At 43.4% G+C, this 15,824-nt stretch overlaps 1 protein-coding gene across 5 annotated transcripts; it reads left to right on the forward strand.

Moving 5' to 3' along the window:
- The first annotated feature begins 8,406 nt into the window (after positions 1–8,406).
- Positions 8,407–15,545, forward strand: LETMD1 (LETM1 domain containing 1). Of its 5 annotated transcripts, none has more exons than XR_014297412.1 (9): positions 8,407–8,532; positions 9,081–9,232; positions 11,089–11,204; positions 11,802–11,884; positions 13,234–13,420; positions 13,544–13,645; positions 13,745–13,897; positions 14,334–14,438; positions 15,325–15,453. XR_014297412.1 is itself a non-coding variant. In XM_082665461.1 (9 exons), the coding sequence occupies exons 1-9, from the start codon at positions 8,411–8,413 to the stop codon at positions 15,393–15,395; spliced, it is 1,083 nt and encodes a 360-aa protein (XP_082521587.1). In that variant the 5' UTR covers positions 8,407–8,410; the 3' UTR covers positions 15,396–15,545. The 5 variants fall into 5 exon arrangements, 4 of the variants coding, with proteins under 4 accessions (XP_082521587.1, XP_082521590.1, XP_082521589.1 ...); XM_082665461.1 differs by having other exon boundaries at positions 14,342–14,438; positions 15,325–15,545; XM_082665463.1 differs by having other exon boundaries at positions 8,428–8,496; positions 14,342–14,438; positions 15,325–15,545.
- Positions 15,546–15,824: the final 279 nt, after the last annotated feature.

Genomic DNA, 15,824 nt, shown 5'->3' on the forward strand with positions numbered 1-15,824 from the left:
GCAGGAATAGTCAATTTCCAGAAGAAGAAATCCAAATAACCGATAATACATAGAAAAACCTACTCTACCTCTCTAGTAATCAGGGAAATGCAAAATAAACTGACAATGAGATTCACTTCACATCTACTGGATTAGTAATAACCTGAAAGTCTGACCATTTTAAGCATTGGTGAGGATGTGGAGAAACTAGGACTCTCATAACCTGTAACTGACACAATCACTTTGGAGAGCAACTTGACAATACATATTTACTGAGGTTGAAAATGCACATATCTTTTGACCCAGAAACTCTACTGCCTTACAGCAGTGTTTTTCAATCCATTAGTAGGTCATGAAATAAATTTATTGGGTCACATCCATCATTTTACAAAAATGAAATAGAATAGGAAATAGAGTGCATTTAGCAAAAATAGGTATTATTTTGTTAAACTTTTATTTCATAAATGAACTGGGTCTTGATATAAAATGCATTTCTTATTGTGTGTTACACTTAAAAAGAAATAAAAACACTGTCTAAGAGAAACTCTCCTTAATAAGGACAAGAAGGCATGTTTGAGGATGTTCCCTGTGATGTAGAGTTTGTAATAATGAAACACTGAAAACAAAGTACGTGTCTATTAGCAGCAAATAGATAAACAAATTGGAGTGTATTCATGTGATGGAACACCACACAGAAGCTACAATTAATGAACTTGTTCTATATGGATGAATTCTGAAAAGAAGTTTGAGGGGAAACAAAACAGAAAAATGTCACACTAAACCAATTATATGAATTTTTAAAACATATAAAAATACTATATCCTATATATATATATATACTACAAGTAGTATATGGTACACATATTTTTTTAAAGTATTAAAAGTGGACTGGTATAAAAGGGATGCCTAAAGGAAGGAAGGGAAATGGAACTTGGGAGGAGAAAATAGGTATGATGTTATTTATTCATTTTGGGTGGTGGACACATAGATGAATGTAATAATATTCTTTGTTCTTTTCCTTTAAAAAAATTTTTTAACACATAAAAAATAAATGGAATTATAAAGTTTTTAATCTTGCTCTGAGATGCAATAAAATAAAAATTGCATTAACCATTGGTTATTAAAACCCTTTGGGGAATTCCCTGGTGGTCCACTGGTTAGGACTCTGTGCTTCCACTGCAGGGGGCATGGGTTAGATCCCTGGGTCTGGGAACTAAGAGCCTGCATGCCACGAGGTGTGGCCAAAACAAACAAAACAAACAAAGAACTCTTTCATCCCGCGATTTTTTTTCAGTGCCTTAAGAAGAATAATCTGCCCCACATCAGCCTGTCAAACTCAATAAATTAGTATCTAGAGGTGGCAAATCACTATGTTTATTATCTGTACTAGCAAAAGAGATTTATCTTTCCCTGAAGCTTCAGTCTTTGCTCTTCACACATGCTGTTCCCTCTTCTCAGAAAGCCCTTCCTCTATTGTCTGCCAGTCAATCTCCCAATCTGCCAGTCATCTCCTCCATCATCTAGTTCAGACCTGACTTTTCATGGTGAAGCCAGAGGCTGAGACCTATCTGGCTGTGGGTACAAGGCCACACACCTCCCCAGGCCTCTCCCAGATACTCTCGCAGTTTCCCTCCCCCCACAGGAAAGTCTGAGGTCGACACTGAATTGGATATCCTTGCGCAGCAGGGGTTAAGCAGTTTGGGACATGGAGATTAACATCTAAAATGAAAGGGATGGGCCAGAGGCTAACCCTATTCACTGCATATGGTTTTCAACATATGAGCTCTATAAATATACATGCAGACAAAATTAAGTAGATGACCTTCTTTTCTCTCCCTTCCCTTCATCAACTCCTGGGGATGAGCCTCTCCTCCTCTTCCTCAAAAAAGAAAGTCTTCATGGATGACCCCACCACCACCAGAATTTAGCAATTTACTACTCCTTCCTTTAACTTTCACTGTACCTTGACATTTCTCTGTTATAGCATCTATCACATTAGAGCTCAATTATTTTTGAATGTCGATCATCTCTACTAATCCTCTGAGTTTTTTGAAGCAAAGGCCTGCCTCGTATTTGCCTTTATTTTCCTGGAACCTAGTAGAATGGCTGCAGAGCAGGCCCTCAGTGTTTGCTGAATTAATAGCAAATGCTGATGACAAGCTAAATGACGCACAGGTTTGGGGAGCTCAAATTGGTTCCCACTTATTGTACCACAAAACTGGAACCACTTAAAGATGGTCATCATTTGGGGGCAGTCTGATGGTTTCTCACTATCTCTTCTCCAGACCCTTGTAATAACCTTACTGGTATCCTTAACCTCCCATCTTTTCCCACTCTTATACAACCTGGAGGACACTTCTCCAGGCTAGTTTTTACAAAACATCCCTTTCATCTTGTCACTCCCTTGGGCAAAATGCATTATGATTCCCTAATACCTTTCAAATCAAATCCAAATCCCTAATCTTCACACATAAGTCTGCCCAAGCATCCTCCCTTCCTCTAGTATTCCAAACGTATCTCCCAATCATTTTATTTTAATATGTTCCTTATCAATTGATACTGTATCTTTTTTTAATTGGAGTATAATTGCTTTACAATGTTGTGTTAGTTTTTGCTGTAGAACAACGTGAAAGAGCTGTGTGTATATATATATGTATGTGTATATATATATATATATATATATATATATATATATATATATATATATCCCCTCCCTCTCGAGCCTCCCTCCCACCCCCTCTCCCAATCATTTTATAGTGTGAAATATACTGGGGCTGGAATCTATCTGTCTGACCTCTGATTTATTCCAATCAATAAGAACAATGCCTGGCCTGGGGGAGATGCTCAATAATTGTGGAATTAATGAATAAACAGACTATTTCTAAAATATAACCATTTGTTTCAGCCAAGCTAGTTTTCTTTTTGTTCTCTGCAAGCTCCTATCAGCCCATCTTTGTGTCTGCTAATACATAATAAACAACACCTAATAAAATGTACTGCACATTTTAATATATGTGCCCAAATATAAGGCAATCCTTGTTTCCCCAAAGAGAAGAACTAAAAAAATAGTTTTTGGTCAACCTGATATACATGAAATAGTCATAAGTCTACTTTAAATAGTTACTAATTTAGTGAAAATTTAAGTCTAATACTATTTAGCAACATATATTTTAAATCATTTATAAAATATTTAGATATAATGCTTTTTCACTCAAATTTCATAACAATTTAATTCAAATTATCAGTGCCTTCATCATCATTCAAGTCACTTTTATTGTCAACTTGCTCAATTTGCAGATCATGTCATCCTACGTATATCTGAATTGTTTGAGGACAGTTGTTTTTTCCTTTTTAATTCATGCTATGCTTGCATATTCCTGATATCCAAAATATAACCTCTTTCTGTTGCTTTTTTTCTGTTGCTTTTAATATTTATTTATTTATTTGGTTGCACCGGGTCTTAGTCGCGGCTCCACGGCTCCTTAGTTGCGGCAGGCAGGCTCCTTAGTTGTGGCATGCTCACTCTTAGTTGTGGCATGCATGTGGGATCTAGCTCCCTGACCAGCGGTTGAACCCCGGCCCCCTGCATTGGGAGCACGGAGTCTTATCCACTCCGCCACCAGGGAAGTCCCTCTGTTGCTTTTAAAACGCTTATTAGTAATAATATCTAACACTCAAAACTGTGAGGTCCTAAAAAAATAAATAAATAAAATTAAATTAAAAAAAAAAAAAAAACTGTGAGGTCCTAACCCCAGAATAATTAATTAAATCTGTGTTAAATTTTTTTCCTTTTCTTTTTTTCTTTTTGCCACACGGCTCGGCTTGTAGCATGCAGAGATCTTAGTTACCTGACCAGGGATTTAACCCAGACTACAGCAGTGAAAGTGCCAAGTCCTAACCAATGGACCACTAGGAAATTCCCTCTTTTGTTTTTTTAAGTGATTCCATCCAGTGACCTCTATACGCTTGCAGAACTAGCATTGACTGAAGTTATCTCAGGCTGCATCCTCCCAAGCAATACCTTGATTCAAAACAAAATATCATATATAAAAAAAATCAGACATTGTGGACTATAATAGGAGACTTTATAAGAACACAAAATATAAGGCAACTTCCTTTCTGAGGAATTATTTTGAGAGGAAAAACAGTACCTTATATTCAGGTATATAAGGTATTTATTAATTTAATAAATATTTAATGAGCACTGCTTGTGTGCTAGGCACTGTGCTAGGAACTGGAAATACAGTGAGCTTAGAATCTCACAGGGAAGACAGTCATTAAATGTATAATGCCACAGTTAATTAATTATGATCATTTAAGTACTGTAAGGGATAAGTTTAGATAGCTACAAGATGAGTAACTGGGGAACCTAGGTCTGTGGGGTTAAAAGTCTCCTATACCATGCTGTTTATGTACAGTGCAGCAGTAATTCACGTGCCCAGTCAGTCTGGGTTTAAATCTTGACTCAAACCTTAAGTAGGTTATTTAACCTCATTTTCCTCATTTATAAAGTGGAACTAACAACAGTATCTACCTTATGAAGTTATAGTGATGATTAAATGAGTTAATACTTTTAACAATGATGGCACTCAGTACCTGCTCAATAAATGTTAGCTATTGTTGCCATTTCAGCTGAAACCTGAAAGACAAGCCAAGAGGAAGGGAAGAAGGAAGAAACTCTAAGCAGAGCGACATGTACAAAAGTCCAGAGGCATAAGGTTGCCTGGCCTATTCTAGATCTGAAAGGCCAATGTTTCTTAGCATAGGAAGCTAAGGGGGATTCACTTTGTTATAAAGCAGAAACTAACACACCATTGTAAAGCAATTACACTCCAATAAATATATTAAATAAAAAAAAAAAAAGAAAGCTAAGGGGAAAGAGATACCATGAGATGTGAGGCGAGGCTGGGAAGGTAGGCTGAGATCAATTATGCAAGGCCTTGTAGGCCAGGATAAGGAGTCTGAACTTTATCCTCCAAGTCAGAGGAAAGTTGAAAGGTTTTACAAAAGGGAGTAACAAGCTTAGATTTGCAACTTCAAAGGCGGTCTCTGGCTACAGCATAGAGAACTGGTTGGAGGGAGGCCAAAATAGATGAAAGGAAAACCAGTAAGGAGCCTACTCTGGTAATCTAGATTAGAGGCTTGTCGCTTAGACTAGGGAAGTGGCACAGAAGAGAGAAGGAAGCTGGATGATTGAAGAAACAGAAGACAGAACCAACAAGGCTTAGTGTATGTATGGTAGGGTGAGAGGGCATGGAGGGAGAGGCCCTGAACAGTATATAAATATTTGAGGAAGAAATGAATGAATTTCTGTGTTCCTGCCATATTGTTTTACCACATGAAACGTCTTCCTTCTACTCCATCCTTCCAGGCAAAATCCCTTCTCGTTTCCTCCACAAAACTGTCTGAATGATCTTAGCCCCTTCTTTCTGGGAGTGTTCTAGAATTTTGGAACTGAACTTCTTTTTGGCCTTAAGAAGCGGCATGTGGAACTTCCATGAGGAGGGATTGAACCCGTGCCCCCTGCATTGGAAGTGCGGAGTCTTAGCCACTGGACCACCAGGGAAGTCTTAGAACTGAACATTCTTGAGAAATACATTGAGGGCTGTTGAGAGAACTTAGAAATTGTCTGAAGATGGAGATGATGTTTTAGTCAACTTTCTATCCCACCCACTCCCATATACCTAATACTTATAGAAATCCACCCATTTATAGAACTTTTCCTCTGAATACATGAGTGGTTCAAGCATAAACAGCCTATGCTAACATAAAGCTCTGTGACCCATAAAGCATTATACAGATGTGGGAGCTTTCACAACCATTTTCTTCTCGGGTCTTCACAGAACTCTTATAAAATAGGTACTACTATAGAGGAAATAAGCTCATAACTAAAGTGACATGTCCAGGGCTTCCCTGGTGGGGCAGTAGTTTAAAATCCGCCTGCCAAGGACAGGAATAAAGACACAGACATAGAGAATGGACTTGAGGACACAGGGAGGCAGAAGAGTAAGCTGGGACGAAGTGAGAGAGTGGCTCAGAACTCAGAAATATTTCCAATTCAGTGTCTATGCTCCAAATTGAGGCAGGACTATGTCCCATTTTAGCAGGAAGTGGCAAGAGCCATCGTCGCCCAGTTTCCTGAATTAAAACTGAACAGGACTTTGAGGGGCTCAAGAATACAAATCCTTTCTGTGTCCCCTGTTTCTTGTTTATAGGATACAGACTTCATTCAACCTCCTTGACCTTCCTGGAATTCCAAAGCGCAGATTCAAACAGTTGCTAATCAGGAAAGGGAGGGGATGCAAAAACGGGAGAAACAGTCAAATGGTGGTTCAGCCTTGGGCAGGCACCTGGTTCCTCCTCAAGGAGTGTGCATAACTGTATCTTTGAGTTCTTCTGCAGAACCGGGACCCCACCCAGGTGGAGGATGGTAACTTCAGGCTGAGTGCAAGATTCCTAGAGCACCATCCTGTTACCTCACCTCCAACCAATGAGAAGAACCCTGTAGCCCTCACCCCAAATTTTGCCTTCCTTTTCTGGGCCCAGCGATGACCATCCTGTTAGGCCTCCTGTTTGGCCCATGTGTTTCAACTGTTTACAAGGTTCATCTCCAACAGGGTCCAACAGTGTCAAGCTAAATTTGTTACTATGAGGGTAAACGCTAATTTCGGGCACAGAATTTAGATCAATTTAGATCAGGTGGCGAGACACTTCTACTCTACTAGGCAGGACTACGCCCACCCTCAGCAGAAAGTAGTTACAGAAGAAAGAGACCTCCGCCCCAATTCCCAAGCAGTATCTTGACTATGAAGTCTCTCAGGGGGGAGTTGTTAGGGGAACCACTGACTGAAACCACCCTCCCTGGCTGGGCAAGATAGTAACCACGTGCATGAGTTATCTTACAACAGGAGGTCCTGGTAACGAACGTGGAACTAATGAGCTAGAATTCAGGAAAGATCAAAAGAAGAGAGGAGACGCCAGTCCATATGTCTTACCAACCTCCCAGAATCCTTCTCGCTGGAATCTCGCTGGATGAGCAATGCCTGCACCACCGGGAAGGACCCTGAGTCAGAGCAATTGGCCAGAGACAACCCGGAAACTAACCCCATCACCATAAAACCTGAGGCTGTGAGCCACCACGTGGCAGAGCAGTTCTCTTGAGTTCCCTGACCCTGCTGCTCTCCACCGGGGTGCTCCTTCCCAATAAAGTCTCTTGCTTTGTCAGCACGGTGTGTCTCCTTGGACAATTAATTTCCGAGTGTTAGACAAGAGCCCACTCTCCCCCTTCCTGCAATACCACTTCTGGGACACCTTCCCAGTTTCAGGTATTAATTAATGTAGTCAAACATATTTATTAGGCTTCCCTGGTGACGCAGTGGTTGAGACTCCGCCTGCCGATGCAGGGGACACGGGTTCGTGCCCCGGTCTGGGAAGATCCCACATGCCGCGGAGCGGCTGGGCCCGTGAGCCATGGCCGCTGAGCCTGCGCATCTGGAGCCTGTGCTCCGCAACGGGAGAGGCCACAACAGTGAGAGGCCCGCGTACCTCAAGCAAAAAAAAAAAAAAAAAAAGCTTATTGAGCAACTACTAGGTGCCAGGCATGACACCTAGCGGTGGGGATAAGGTACAGCAGTGAACAAGGCAAGAAGGTGCTTGCCCTCAGTGTGATTCAGGGAGCCGGTCAAAGGAAACAAATGTATAAATGATGCGGTAAGTGCTATAAAAAAAAAATACACAGGGTGATGGGAGAAAATATATGTCCCCCTGGTCGGAGAGAACCTCTCAGAAAAGTGGCATTAAGGTTGAGACCCGAACTTGGTCTTCAGGAGGCACTTACCTTAAGACATTATTCCCACAGACCTACTTTGAAAAACGCCTACAAAAGGAAAGAGCGGACTTCGTCCACAGAGGGGCGGCTTCCAGGCATCCAACCTTAGCTGAAAACTTTGACCGGCACTAGAGGGCGCCGCGGGTCCTCCCAACCCCCAGGAGGCACCGTAGACACAGGCCCTGCCTAACTGACCTCTGGCAGCTGCCGCGCCAAGGCCCCGAAGTCCGCAAACGGACAGCGAGCAAGGGCGGCGGCGCTAGGAAGCCCGAAGGCCCTAGAGCATCGCGAGGGGTCATGAGGCCCTCAAAGAGAGGACATTCTCAGGATCACAACCCAACCAAGAGCAGATACTCTCTCGCTTCCTCCAGGACAGCCGGTTTCCGGCGCCTCTAAACCAGGAAGTGCCGGCGGCGTCCAATCCTGGCCCTCCTTCCGAACTTAGCCTTAGCGTACGCTCCTCGCCCGGGCAGCGCGAGGCGAACGGTCTATGGTTACCAATCAGCTCTCAGGAAAGGCGCATGCGTCGTCAAAAGAACGCAACGTACGGGAACTTTGACCTGAAGACGACTTACTCTCGTCTGCCCCTCCCTCACTGCGAAGATGGCGGTCTCCAGAATGTGCTGGGCGCGGGCTGCTTTGTGGGGTTCGGCGGGGCCCCCTGGACCTTATGTCGCCCGGAGGCTGCAGTTTGTTCGCTCTGGCATGGCCTGGGGGGCCCCTCGGTGAGGGATTTGGAGAGAGAAAAGCATTTTTGACGTTCAGGCTCTTCCAGTGTCTCAGTTTTGTTTGCATGCTGTGTCTTAATTCTCAGGGCTCCACGCCCCGGCCCCTGGATTTTTATTGTGCCGCGCAGAATTCGCACCGGGATCCCTGCTAGAGAGCTGGCTTCGTGACCCTCTCAATTCTCAGTGCCCCATGTTGTCTGAATTCCCCGCGTGTCCTGAGCCTCCCTTTTTCGGCTCAGATTTTACTACTGCTTATCCGGATCTCACCTCTCTGGCTTTAGCCTGCTGCTCAGATTGCCCCTCAGGCCTTCCGCTCTCTCCAGACTCACCACTTCCCCGACATCCATTCTTGCCTGGCCTCTCGTCTGCCTTATCTGTTTTTCTCAGTCTGACTGCTTATCTCTCCATGATCTCAAGATCTTTGGATTTCAGAAGTTTCAGGTCTTAGCATACATTCTCTGAAGCAGATGTTTTACATTATGGACCCCAGGCGTGAAGGGGCTTCCAGGCTGGTTCCCAGATAGTCTCTTTCATCTTCCTTGTAGGTCTTCAAAGCTTCACCTTTCTCCAAAGGCAGATGTGAAGAGCTTGATCTCTTATGTGGTGACCAAGACAAAAGTGATTAATGGGAAATACCATCGTTTCTTGGGTCGTCATTTCCCCCGCTTCTATGTCCTGTATACAATCTTCATGAAAGGTAAAGACAAAACTAAAATAAAAATCCATTGAATCAGCTCTTGGGCAGTGTCAGAGAGTTAGAATAAGTAAGATCGCTTGCAGGCTCTGCGATGGGGGTGTAAGCTGGTATGTCTTCTGTTTCATAAATGCTTGAGCATTAAACTATTTCTTGTAAGTTAGCCCTTCTTGTTGTTTCTAGAAAGGTATGTTGAGAAACAACTTCTGACAACACCCAGGAGGATTATAGGTATTTTTGCACTTTTCCTAACCACACATTTGACTATAGTAGAAATTATTTGTCGTGCACAAGGGCAGAGATCTATAGCTGCACAGACCTGCCCTGTGATTTACCAGTTGACTTGGCTTGTAAGAAAATGTAGTCTAATGTTTGTCACAGATCTCTCCTGGGTAGCACGTTGTGGAAATAGCACTACACGTACTTGGTTTGTGAATGTTTCGGTTCAGATCAGAGCTCTGCTAGTTACTAGGAGATGGTAGAGTGTCACGTGTCCACTCTGGAGCCAGACTGCCTGGGTTCAAATCCCAACTAGTCACTAGCTGTGTGATTGGACTTGTTACTTAACCTCTCTGTTCTTTGGTTTTCTCATCTGTAAAATGAGGGTAGTAATAGAACCTGCCTATTGTCTGCATGGCTATGAAGATGAAATAAATCCATACATGTAAAGTCCTTAGGACCAGATTCATAGTGACTGCTCAGTAAGTGTAGCTAGCTATAACTATTATACTCTAATTTTTTTTTTTTTTTTTTTTGCGGTACGCGGGCCTCTCACTGATGTGGCCCCTCCCGTTGCGGAGCACAGGCTCCGGACGCGCAGGCTCAGCGGCCATGGCTCACGGGTCCAGCCGCTCCGCGGCATGTGGGATCTTCCTGGACTGGGGCACGAACCCGTGTCCCCTGCATCGGCAGGCGGACTCTCAACCACTGCGCCACCAGGGAAGCCCACTCTACTTTTTTTATCATAACACCAATTATAGTAAACTCCCACATTGTCAGCTCTGAATATTATAATTATTACTAGCTTCATGTACTTGCAAAAGCTGTAAAGTGGAGATAAGAATGACTGCTTTGTCTGCTCCCCAATTTATAACTAAAATCAAATGAAAAAAAGAGTCTGAAAGCATTTTGGTTGTTTGTGTTTAAGCCTTTTATTACAGAAAACTTCAAACATAACACAGAAGTAGAGTAATACAATGAACTTCCATATTCTCAACCTCACTTCAACAATTATTGACTCACGGCCACCAGTCTTATATCAATTATACATTGGCTTTCTCCTGTATTATTTTGAAGCCAACCTAGACATTATACCATTTCATTCATAAATAGGAAAACATTTTTATGAACTAAAGTTCTAGGTCAGTGTAAGGATTATCTTGGAATGAAGTGAAAATGCAATCTTAGAAATATGTTGAATTCCAGTAATTATAAAAGTGTTCTAGAAAGGAGAAAAGTTAATATCTGGTTGAGATATACAAAGGGTTAATTGAGCAAGACTTCCTGAGGTTAAAGAGCTTTGAATTTTTATTTTAAAAAGGGAGTGAGTAATGAACCAGAAGAGGGAGACCATTCCCTGGTAGATCACAGAACGCCAGCTTGGCAGGAAGAGAGGTGATATGCTGGGGGCAGGGGGGTGGAAGGGGGCAGGGGGGTGGAAGGGGGCAGAGGGGAGAAGGATAAGAAACGAAATATAGGTCAGCTTCACAAGAGTTTCAAGTGACCTAGTTTAAAGCTTTGATTTAGAGTAGCATTGGGGAGGGAGGGACAAGTGTGTGTTGTGGGTGAACATGGAACAAAAGGCTGTGGTAATCAGATTGGGATAACATCACACTCTGTCCTCTACTTTAATGAGGTAGGATTGCAGATGTTATGGGCTGATGCCAAAAAGGCTAGAAGAATAAAGACAAATATGTGGAAGCACAATATAAAGTTTCATCAACTTTCATACCGGGAGATGGAGCATTTGAGACAGGTATGCGCCAAGGGCAGATGTCCAGAAGTTCACGGTGATATAATTAAAGTTAACCCAGAGCTCAAGTCTTTTCGTTCCTATTTTCTTCACCACTGACTAAGCTGTTGCCCCTTGCCATGAGATCAGATCATTTGTCAGAATCAGTTCATTCAGAGTTGTGAGCCTCCATAGCAGAGCTCCGTAGAGTTTCTGGAACACTTTCTGAATAAAAGTGAACAGTAAAGTCCAGTTCATTTCTGAACATATAAAAATCTGCAAGGAAGGATCCAAAGGCAGCAGGAAAGTAGTATTTGGTGATAACTTGATGGTAGTTTTGAAGCTGAGAGTAAGAATCTAGGACCATTCTGCAGATCAGGAAGAATTTACTTAGGGATTTGGTATACTGTCAGGCCCTGTACTAGACATTGTTTGGGATACAAAAGTAAACAGATCAGGGCTCCTGTCCTTAAGGAACTTACCAACTAGAGGTAGATAGAAATAACCTTGATCCTTACCTGGGCTCTAATAGAAGTTTACTGCACAGTGGGGTGGAGGGATTGTCCATTGTCCTAAAAACTTACTTGGGTTAAAACTGCATCTGTGTTTATTTCTGCTTAGTTCCGTCGAGACGTCGCCAAGTGTCTTTTCCTAGGTATTCTTTCCATTCCACCCTTTGCCAACTACCTGGTCTTCTTGCTAATGTGAGTACAGAGTTCTGTCTCTCCGGCATACTGAAGATATGTAGATTTTTTTAAAATTACAAATTAAGAACTTTCCATTTCAGAAGTTAGGCAGAGGTTATCAAACTTCTGCTCCAATTTTCTCATTAGCCCAAGGTTCATAAAAGCCACCTGGGTTACTGCGACGGCTGTAGGAGTAGGTGGCCTGGCTTCTCCCTGTCTCTTAGCTGCTCCTGTGTGATGTGAAATAAGATAATGATCTTTTCCATCATCCCTAGAGGCAGCAACCCACTCTCTTAGAGGCATAGCAACTTGGGACAAATTTTTTTCTTCAGGAGAAAAATGCATTTCATATTCTGATAATACCAATCTTTATTACTTTACCTTATATCTGAAGATGACAGTTTTAAACTATGACCTTGCATGTTTTTCTAGTTATCTATTGTATAACAAACAACCTCAAAGCTTAATAGCTTAAAACAACCACCATTTTCATGATTTTATGGGGCAGGAATTTGGGCAGGACTCAGGTGGCGGAAAGATTTTTCTCCCGTGTCTCTCAGTGATAGTTAAAACTGGTGAATGGACTAGTCTGGACAGTCTAAGGTCACTCTTAGGTCTGGTGCCTTAGCCAGGATGGCTTTGGAAGACTGGAACTGTCAACTAGGGTGCCTGCATATGGCCTCTGTAATGTGGTGGCTTCAGGGCAGCGGGACTCCTTACATGGCAGCTTAGGGCTCCAAGAATGAGTGTTCCAGCAAATAAGAATCTGCATGGGGCTTCCCTGGCGCCACCAGGGAAGCCCTGCATGGCCTTTTATAACCTAGCCTTGGAAGTCACAAAGACTTCTGCTCTATTCTGTTGGTTGATGCACTCACCCAGATTTTAAAAACCAGAGGCACAGACCTCACTTCTCAATAAGAGGAGTGCCAGGGAATTTGTAACCATGTTTTAAAACCACCGCCCGTATAGAGAAATGAATTAGAGGAATTCCATTTTGTATACACATAGGGACTGTGAACAGTTTGAGGTTGTCAACATCACATACAAAGTCCAGCTCTGTCTGCAGCTTTGTCCAAAATATGTTCATCACATGCTTTGATTCAAAAGGAGTCATTTATCTGATTGCTGCATACAAGGCTGTTCCCTTACTGCTTCCTTTTACATAACCTCAGTAACGTTGCTTGAAATTGGGCTTCAGTGTATCTTTAAACCTTGGTCTGACACTCATTTACAGGAAAGAACAGTAAGGTAGGGAAGTAGTGTTTCCATCTCTTCCTCCAAGCATTCATGTCTGCTAAATGCTTTCTTAGCTCACTTTGAAAGATGCCCGTTTCAGCAAGTGACTTTGTGATTCCTTTTCTTTTCAGGTACCTGTTTCCTAGGCAACTGCTGATCCAACATTTCTGGACCCCAAAGCAACAAATTGATTTCTTAGATATCTATCATGCTCTCCGGAAGCAGTCCCACCCAGAAATTCTTTGTTATTTAGAAAAGGTCATCCCTCTCATTTCTGATTCAGGACTCCGGTGGCATATGACAGAATTGTGCACCAAGGTATTCCTCCAATTAACCCTTCCTGCAAACCAGGAATCTTGTTAGATCCAGCGTGCACTAAAACTGCGTAAGAAGGCTAGTCTGGACCTTCCTAACATCTGCCCATCTCTTACCTCTCCCAAGATGCAACGTGGTACCCACCCAGCAATACATGATATCCTGGCTCTGAGAGAGTGTTTCTCTAACCGTCCTCTGGGCATGAACCAGCTCCATGCTTTGCAGATGGTGAGCACTCAGGCTTTCTCTATTCCATGGCGTCACCTCGCTTCAGGTCTTACTTGCAGTAACACCGAGTTGACTTTCTCCCCCTATATTGTGTCACAGAAAGCCTTGAGTCGAGCAATGCTTCTCACACCTTATCTGCCTCCTGTCTTGTTGAGATACCGTTTAAAGACTCATACCACTGTGATTCACCAACTGGACAAGGCTTTGGCAAAGCTGGGGATTGGTCAGCTGACTGCGCAGGAGGTGAAGTCGGTAAGTGCTTGATTGCAATATCAACCTGCAGTCCTTGGTGGGCTTTTGAGCTCACGGGGCTGGGAGCTTCCAGGGAGCTCCTTGTCTTGCTTGTTACAGCAGAACCCAGGCTCTTTATTCTCTCACCTCATTGCTATGTCTTTTTTTCTGAGTGAACTTAACTAGTGGGAAGGAGTTGCCCACAATAATTTTGGTTTATGTATGTTTTCTTCTGGCCCTTCAAAAAGCAAGGACACTACACTTTACATCTATTGTTTTAGATTGTATAGGGCTTTTTGCTTCTCATCCTGTCCATCAGAGTTCATATTGCCATGGTGAAAGGTTTCTTGTGGGGATGAGGTTTTAACTTATTTAAAGGGGATTTGGGATTCTCTGTGGGTTTATACTTCCTTGGCATACTTGCTCTGTGATCATTAAGGATTGTTTCTCTTCTGAGCAATCTAGGCTTGTTATCTTCGTGGCCTGAATTCCACCCATATTGCTGAAGAGAGGTGTCGAACTTGGCTGGGAGAATGGCTGCAGCTTTCCTGCAGCCTGAAAGGTGAGACAAATGCCTGTGGTTATGCCACTAAGATCCAAGTCATTTTTGTATTTTATTCTGAGGTTTTATTTGGGAGTTAATTATTAAGTAGTGTGAGACCCTTATCTAATATATATGTCTAATTGAAAGGGCGCAGACTCACTTGCCTACAGGGGCTAGGCAGGTAATGAAGTAGACTGTGCAAGACAAGAGGGAGGACTACGGATTATGGGAACCCGAGTGTGAAGCAGGGTTGCCCAACCTTGGCACTGCTGATGCTTTGCTGTGGAGGCTGTCATGTGCATTATAAGACGATACAGCAGGCATCCCTGGCCTCTATCCACTAGATGACAGTAGCACCCCCTCACCCAGTTCTGACAACCAGCAATGTCTCCAGACCTCGCCATGTAACTCTGGGAGAAGCACCAGCCCCAAGGCGTTCAAATTCAGAATGAAAACACTCAGTTGCCTAAACAGAAAGTATCTGCGGGTGGGTATTAGACCTATGGGTCTCCTGTTTGGAACCTTTGGCTAGGCCTCGATATCTTCTAAGCCTCTGAACATCAGGGTAGGCCTACTAATCTCCTTGGGGCTGAGAAATGTCCCTGGAGGACCAGCTTCTACCGGAAAATTCCGAAGGGTGACAGTGGGGTTTAGTACCATTACCATCTCTGAATTTTCTACTGCCATCACATGAGAATCAAGTAGATACAGATATTCGGTGGAAGGAAAGAAAGTGTGCATGCAGGGACTGGAATGAAGCAGGGGAACTTTGAGAACAGTGGCCTCTTAATGTCACACCTCCCTGTACTTGGCTTTCTGCCTCTGGTGTCAAGCCCCACATAACAAGGTAGCTGGAAGGCAGGCTCTTCCCTGGCCAAACCATTAACGTTGATGTTGTTTTCAGAAGCTGAGCTGTCCCTCTTGCTACACAATGTGGTCCTGCTTTCCATCAACTACATTGGGACAAGGCGCTGAGCCGACAAGGAGCAGGTGGCATTGTCCTGCATGCAGTCACATAGTCCAGCAGCGTGGGACCAAACAGCACTTGTCAGCAAAGAGTGTGTGCCCTGTTAGGCGTGTGCAAGGCAGAGGAGCAGGTGCCCGTGTGGCAGCTGGAACTGAAAGAAACCCTCCTGCTGGGGCGGCCCACGAGAGGTGTCATCCCAACTTCCTCAGAATTTGCTGGAGCTGGCTGCAGGCTTTGTACTGGGCTTTTACTATGGTGTTTTAAGTTCGGGTCCCAGGAAGTGAGCTTTTGCCCCAGGTGGGAATCCTCATTTGGCTTAGGACTTACCCACTGCCACATTCGTTACAGCTTTTTTTTTGTTTTTGCCGTACTCTCACTGCTGTGGCCTCTCCCGTTGCGGAGCACAGGCTCCGGACGCGCAGGCTCAGCGGCCATGG

Source organism: Grampus griseus (genome assembly GCF_964374135.1).
Source record: "Grampus griseus genome assembly, chromosome: 11".
In the NCBI taxonomy this organism is placed as follows: domain Eukaryota; kingdom Metazoa; phylum Chordata; class Mammalia; order Artiodactyla; family Delphinidae; genus Grampus; species Grampus griseus.